The 7239-nt window shown below is 47.9% G+C and overlaps 1 protein-coding gene across 5 annotated transcripts; it reads left to right on the top strand.

Annotated features, from left to right (window-relative positions):
- The first annotated feature begins 671 nt into the window (after positions 1 to 671).
- Positions 672 to 6175, top strand: LOC127337209 (uncharacterized). 5 transcript variants are annotated; one of them, XM_051364169.2, is made up of 6 exons: positions 1657 to 1898; positions 1994 to 2054; positions 3382 to 3477; positions 3565 to 3658; positions 4477 to 4636; positions 5433 to 6175. In XM_051364169.2, the coding sequence occupies exons 2-6, from the start codon at positions 2034 to 2036 to the stop codon at positions 5500 to 5502; spliced, it is 441 nt and encodes a 146-aa protein (XP_051220129.1). In that variant the 5' UTR covers positions 1657 to 1898; positions 1994 to 2033; the 3' UTR covers positions 5503 to 6175. The 5 variants fall into 5 exon arrangements, with proteins under 5 accessions (XP_051220132.1, XP_051220130.1, XP_051220131.1 ...); XM_051364167.2 differs by having other exon boundaries at positions 1658 to 1898; positions 3376 to 3477; XM_051364172.2 differs by lacking the exons at positions 1657 to 1898; positions 1994 to 2054 and adding an exon at positions 672 to 866 and having other exon boundaries at positions 3387 to 3477.
- Positions 6176 to 7239: the final 1064 nt, after the last annotated feature.

Here is a 7239-nt window from a genome sequence, read left to right on the forward strand (position 1 = left end):
GAGCCCACGCTCGTTTTCTGACATTCCGCGAGGCGCCGGTGTGTCCGATTCGCGTCCTTGGCCAAGAAACCGGCACGGGATGCCGGTGATTCTATTGAGCTCGAAAACAAGCCGACGTCGTTTGAGACGCACCAGTACTAGTCTAAAAACTACGTCCGCGCGTAAAACGTTATCGGGATCGCTGGTGGAGATACTTTTAGATATCTACTTTGTACCGCGGTGGCTCTAAGCCGCCGATGCGGAAGGGCCCTTCTATGGTAGTGTAGGAGGGCCGACGGGCACAGCGAGGAATAGAAACGTAGGAGGAGACCGGTGTACACGTTGGCCGACGAGCGCACACACGTCCGAGATCCACACGTGACGCCGCGCGCGGGTCCCGCGTGCCAGGCAGGAACAGTTGCGGCCGTGGAAGCGGTGGATCTGTGCCGTGAACAGTCTATCTCGACACGCGCGCGCCCAGACCGCCACGCTGCTCGCTGCGCTGCGCTGCGCTGACCGTCGTCGCTTCCGAGCTGCCCCACCCAGCTCACTCCGTCTCACGCCTGAACCCTGCCCACCGGCTCTGCTCGCTGCCGGAGAACCGATCGTCCGAGGCTGGTCCACGAACCGTGTCCACGCTGTTCTCCGGGCCCGAGGCACCAGACGTGCACGCGCCTCGTGAACTACACCGCTCCACCCTTCGAGCACCGTCGCAGTTTCCACCCCACACCACTCTGCCCCCCGTCTCTCTCTCTCTCTCCTAGCTCGCTCCGCCGCCATTGCCCCTGCTCTGCTTCTACCAAACTGCGCTCACCCGATCCGAACAAGACTCCTCCACCCGGATTCCAGCAGCCGGCCAAGAGGCGAGGGACCAACCAAGCAGCCAGGTACGTGGCCGCGCGCCTGCCCTCTTCATCTCTCCTCTCCTCTCCTCTCCTCCTACACCCCGCCGCCGCACTCTCCTTCTCCTTCCGTCTTTTACCTTCTCCCTGAACTGCCCGCCCCCGCCCGCCCGCCCGCCCGCCCGCGTGCGTTTTCTTTTGTCTGCACCGAATCTTGGAGTGTTTGAGTACCACCGAATGCCTCTAACAGCCCCCGCCGCCGCCGCCGCCTTCGTGGTAGCAGCTGGCTCCGTATTACCTGCCGTTCATCGGATCGCATTTGGAACGCATTTGCATCGCCCCCTGCTGCGTTGTTAGGTAGGACTAGTAGTAGAAATTAGCTGACACATGTGTATCTCCGTTCGCTCTGAAATGGAGGTGGGGGGTTCCTGCGTTTCTTTCTCTGAAAATCACATCATTTTTTTTCTTTCTATGTGCCTGCATTGCATCAGCTTTCACAATCCTGGTTGGTTCGTTGGCTGGCGTACCATTTGCACACTTGGTGGAATCCACACTCTACCTTTCCGCTTCTGCAAACCTCTAGCTTTCCGCTTCTCCATGTCTGTTCTTGTTGTTCGGTTGCTGTCAAGGGCGGCTCCTTTTATTTCCAGCTTGATGGTTGCGCGCGAAAATGGCATTATACCTGCTGCTTGACGCACTTTCGGCAGCTTAATTTGGAACACAAGTATCCTTCACAGTGAGCTGGAAAAAAACTCACACCCATCGTCTCCAGGGGAGTACTGCAAAAAAGACAGAAGTAAGTGGAAAGGTAGCCCTCAGATCTGACCCACCTTGTCACTTTGGCTATCATGTTATACAAACCTTATTCGCGGTGATCGCTATGAGCCAAGAATTGTCTGTTCCAAATAGTCTTAGTTAACCTGAAAGCATGTGTCAAATGTGGATCCTGACCTGCATTTCGCATCTATGCGCTTGTCCTGTATGCTTGAAATGTTGCACGGTGGGAGAGCCGTAGGTTTCACAGGCTTGCTGTAGCCCTTATCTATAGGTTGTTGGTGAAGTACAGAATACTCAAAGGTTGGTGCCTGTGGTTCTTGCCCGTTTGCTCTTTAACTTTAGATTAAATTCAGGTTTCGCTCATTTATTGTTTGCTTCTTTTTCATGGCTTGTAGTTGGTGGTGCTAAGTTGATCTTTTCTGCGTTAAGCTTTATATGGACGATGATTTCCTGCAGGTTGGCACTGTGAATACGCCACATGTTTTTGCTACTCCCTTCTTTTTGGCTATTTTTTTACTTCCACAATAGGAAAGGTGAAGGTCATAGTTAACACATGAATAAAGTTAATATGATGTCCTATGTGATCATGTTGCATCATATCAGTTTTGCTTCAGGTTCAGTAGGACCGATTTTTTGGTATATTTGGTGCAGTTTTCTTATGAATTAATGCTAATTTTTTTTTGAGAGGAATAGGCTGCATCTTTATTTAAGCATCAATCAAGTCATCAGACAACACCAAGACAATACAATCCGGCACCTGACTAACCCAAGTCTTACACACATTATTACTACAGCCTTCCCTTGCTAGCTTGTGAGCCACTACATTTGCTGTGTGTCGCACTGCCTGAATCTTCACCTGATCGAAGTCACGAAGTGTTGACTTCAGGTCTTCAATCAGAGGTCCCAGCACTGACCTATCTCTTCCTTCCTCGTTCAGTTTCTTCACTACGTTGGCGCAGTCTGTCTCAAGTACGAACCCTCGGCACCCAATCTCCTTAGCCAGCTCTGCCGCACGCTTACATGCCATGACTTCAGCTCCCTCTGGATCAATAGCATTGGGGAAAAAATGAGATGCCCCTGCAACAAAGCATCCATTGTGGTTTCTTACCACCACGCCACCACCGCCATATTTTCCGGTGAGAGTGTATGAACCATCAGTGTTAAACTTGAGCAAACCTTCCTCCGGAGGGCACCATCGCTCCCTTGGTCTGGCGGTAGGTACATTCAGCTGTTCAGCATGGACCTCGTGCCATTCGTCAGTCAGGGCGAGTGTTCGTCTAGCAATAGATTCAGGTCCCTCTATCATGACTGCGTCCCTGGCTTTGATTATTTTTTCAAAAGTGTGTTTCTGAAATGTGTTCTTAAAAATTGATTAGTTCGGAAGGCCCTGCATTGGATAATGGTTGGCTCTATACCAGAGATGTCCTAACTAAATAATTAATTAATTAAGTTTGCTTTTATAGCTGGTAGATAAGAAAGTCTTCTTAGAAATCATGGTTTTTCTAGTACGGCAGTGCCATGGGCCTGGTTCCTTGATGAATCTATGCTGGTGGTGCTTTGCCAAATAATGCTCTTATCATGGCTAGTGGAACCTGCACTGATAGCAGTAAGTCAGGCATGTTAGTGCACTCCACAGTATAGGGCAGAATTACATGATACGGCACCCTAATCATATCGATTGCTGGCTTACTTCCAGTATGCTTCAAGCCCTTATGGCCAATAAACTGAGATTTGGTACATTTTTTTATCATTGTACTGAAAGGAGTTTTTGTTTTAGAGCCAGATCAGAAGGATGGCCAGGACAGAAAATGTGGTATTGGATATTGAGAGTCTGCCTCAACAACCGGATAAATGCTGCACTGGAAGTCCAAAGATGACAGTACGTCTTCTAATTCTCATACAGTAATAAGCTTGGCTATGCCGTAGTTATTTGAGTGAGTCTTGACCTGCAATATTTCTCCTGCAGAGAGCCCTATCACGTAAGGGTCCAAATCGCACGGAGAGGAGGGGTGGCGAAGAGCAGGAGCCAGATGATTTGGCAAAAAAGCTTATTATTAAAGGTCATAAATTAGCACTGTTCAAAAAATCGTCCGATTCAATAATTAATCGCCCGATTAATCCCTATTCAGTGGTCACCGATTAGCCGATAAACTCATTTATCACCCGATTAACTCATTTATCGCCCGATTAATCGGCCGATTTGCCTATTAATCGCTAATCGTCAGCCGACCGAGTTAACCCCGATAAGCGATTTCCTCAACATTGTAAATTAGTGCTCCCTATATTGACTTTCCTTCGTTCTGAGGAACTATTCTGTATATTCAATTTGCATTCATTGGTTATACAACATTAAGACCTTAAATCAACTACTCCCTCCTGTCCGAAATAATTGAGGCAGCTCAGGAGTACACTGGTATTGGACATTGTATATGGTTGCGCGGTTGCGCCAATTAATTTGGCCCGGAGGGAGTAGTTATTCTTTTGTAAGACTTCTTTTTGCAAGTCCCGTTTGGTTCCAGAAATTATTGCTCCACACAAATACGTATTTTTAGCAGCAGCTTGAACTGCATCTAGACCAGGAAAAAAGACAAAATGTTCTGACTTTGAAGTAGAATATTGAAGGCAGATAGCTTTCGAAAATTCCTTTTGCAACTTTACAGTAAGCTGGCATGCTATTGGCTTGATCCTATTACGATACAATAAAATGTGCTTCTATTTTATGGTTGGCAAACAAATCTGTGTATACTGCTTTAATCATAATTCTGAATCAGAACACTATAGTTTTATTTTCTTGTACTGCTCTACAACTGCTGGTCTCCAACAATGATAACTACAGGACTACTGGTGTTTAAATTTCGTTGGATTTTGTTCACTGCAGTTGTGCCATCTCAACTGGAGCAGCTTAACAAAACTTTGGTTACACCGCCATGTACCTCCTCCACACCTGTAACAACCGACTCTGCTGAAGGGAGGAGCAAAAGATTTAATCGTCTCACTTCATATCATCCCCGGAGAATCCTTCTCTTCTTTGCAACTTTGTAAGTCCCCCACCTTCGTTAGTTTCGTTGAAATTTTTTCTACTCTGGTTGGTCTGGGCTTAGTTATGTAGGTCTTAGAATGCAACAAATACTCCCACCAATGCAAAAAAATGGCATATGATTAATCTAATGGTTGTCGCCCACAGCTATCCGTGTTGAGCAACAGAATCACGAGACACTACTTTCCCATTGATTGATTTTTTCGAGAATGCTATTGCATTAAATAAACAGGAATGGTGAACCGGATAACCATGTGTGATACCTGACTAATTCAGCCCCTCAATTGGCCTAGCTTCTGCCATTGTGTCTGTCCAGATTAACTGCACTTAGTGAACGTTGTTGTGTTTCCTCGGTCGTGAGTAGTTATTGTTGTGTTCTGCTCCCAAGATTTTCTCTCGACTTGGGTCCGACATTAGTTTTTCAAGTTACCTGGGTTGTAGTCTGAATGCATGTTTCCGCAGGCTGGTTCTTACTTTGTAAACAGAACAGCATTATGCATTTCAAAGGACAGACTGATCATGTACCAACAAAACTCGACGAGCCTAGCGAATCTTGTTGCCTTTTGTCTCCGATGAAGTCGTTTGCATTTTGCATGGCTGCTGGCTGCTCTCTAACCCATCCGTTCTCCCCTGATCATATTACTGATATTCATTTCGTAGCACAGGCTGATCATGTACCGATAAACCTCGATGAACCTACCGAATCTTGTCTCCTTTTGCCTCTGCAGTCGTTTGCATTTTTTCGTGACTGGTTTCTGCTCTCTAACCCGTTTGTCATGTTTGTTTCTCCTGCACAGGTCGAGCGTAGGGACGATGATACTGATATACTTCACGCTCGCTATCAACAGCAGACCGGCCGGTGCATAGCCGTTGTGCTTTGTTGTGCAAAAGAAGAGCTACAACTTGGGCAGGCAGGACCGCAGGAGGGCGTGGGAGGTTCAGTGATACATTCCTTAGTTAGGATATTTGCGGTTGTTTTTTTCAGATTTTATTTTGTCGAGGGTGGAAGAAGGAAAGCTGCAGTAGCAGTATATATCACGAAAATGCAAAGGAGCTCACGAGCTCGCCTACTCCTGGACAGCGATTGGGCAAGCTGGCACATTGGGAAGTGGGCCTCGGTATTCCAGTCATGTATTCCCTGTTAGCTAGCGTATTCATGATGCTGGCCACACAGCTGGACGTTCGACCCGTTAGGTGCAGGCGAGCTCGTGTGCTATATCGCCGCTTTCATGTGAACAGCTTGTATGTAGAGATAGACTAACATTAATTGCAGTTAGTGGAGTTTCGTTTTATAAGAAGTATAGATACGGCGCCGCCGGGTAGCACAGTCCAGGAACATCTAAGTCAATACGTGACTTGTGTCCTGTAACATGTAGAGCAAGCAAACGGGCCTTGGGCCGGGCAATTGTGAGTCCTAGTGGGCTGTGTGTGTTGGGTCAGAGTATAAGACCCTAGCTCTGTAACATACATCTATGCCTCTATATCTATATCTATACCTAATAATAAAGGAGCTAACGTTTCCGTGGTTTGGTCCGTCGAAGTACGCTTTCGTCCAACCTATTGTACGTTTTAGTACGTCGCACCAATACGGTAGAGCTGTCCTGATCCTTTGTCCGCACAAAGAGACCTACGCAAACTTTCTATTTCCATCTTTAAACCGTGTGGTACTCAATCTAAAAAATCTTGAGCGTGTAAGACAAGAGATCGTTCTAGATTTAAGTATCCCGATTAAACCCGACTCGCCTCTGCTTGCCTTATCTATGCCAATAAATATGGGAGATTACGATCGAGCTCGTGTAAGACAAGAGATCGTTCTAGATTTAAGCATCCCGATTAAACCCGACTCGCCTCTGCTTGCCTTATCTATGCCAATAAATATGGGAGATTACGATCGAGCGTTCCAAGCTATCCGACATGCCAGCCAACGATTCGAGGATAGATTAATACAGAGCCATGGCCAGACCAAGAAAAACCGGCGAGATCGTGGACGAGAAGAGGAAGATTATCAGGCTGGTCCACTCCAGCGGCAAGCGCTTCAAGACTGAGTCGCGGGATCGCAGTAGAGGATCCCGCGTTCGTCGCCGGAGCAGCCCAGTCTGGAGCCGAAGGCTGAATACTTTGAAGAGCTCGACAAGAACGCCATGAAGGCACTTCTGCGCTATTGTAACGGCGGACAACAACCCGGCCAGATCGGGGCCTGCATGGGATGGGACATGTTAGAACCCTCCTCGTCGGCAGAGTGGGAGACAACGTTGAGTTGGCGACGCGCGCGCTTCCATCAATGTCTCGTACGCTTCTTGAAACCCAACGACGAGAGGACCACGTCGGCACGTCCACGGCGGGACGAGAACGTTGCAGCATGGCGGGCTGCGATTTAGCCTCTTGAGCCATCATCAAGCATCCACCGAGGCAACGAACCGATCAACCCAGGATCAACATGACGGTGGTCACAGTGCTCAACGGCAATATGTGCAGCAACGCGACGATGTTGAACTCGTGTGTCTTCTCTGGAAGGAACATGCGAGGTCCACAAAGAGCAGAGGACATGTTCTCACGACTCAAGAGAGGGGACGATGGCCGTAGAGATATTCGTCCTCGTGGGGA

Source organism: Lolium perenne, chromosome 2, assembly GCF_019359855.2.
Source record: "Lolium perenne isolate Kyuss_39 chromosome 2, Kyuss_2.0, whole genome shotgun sequence".
NCBI lineage: Eukaryota > Viridiplantae > Streptophyta > Magnoliopsida > Poales > Poaceae > Lolium > Lolium perenne.

Excerpts from the sequence above, each read along its gene's own strand:
- LOC127337209 (XM_051364167.2), top strand. The coding sequence starts at position 2,034 with ATGGACGATGATTTCCTGCAG. Across the intron at positions 3,478-3,564 it reads CTGGAAGTCCAAAGATGACA|AGAGCCCTATCACGTAAGGG; the intron begins GTACGTCTTCTA and ends TTTCTCCTGCAG. Across the intron at positions 4,637-5,432 it reads CTTCTCTTCTTTGCAACTTT|GTCGAGCGTAGGGACGATGA; the intron begins GTAAGTCCCCCA and ends TCTCCTGCACAG.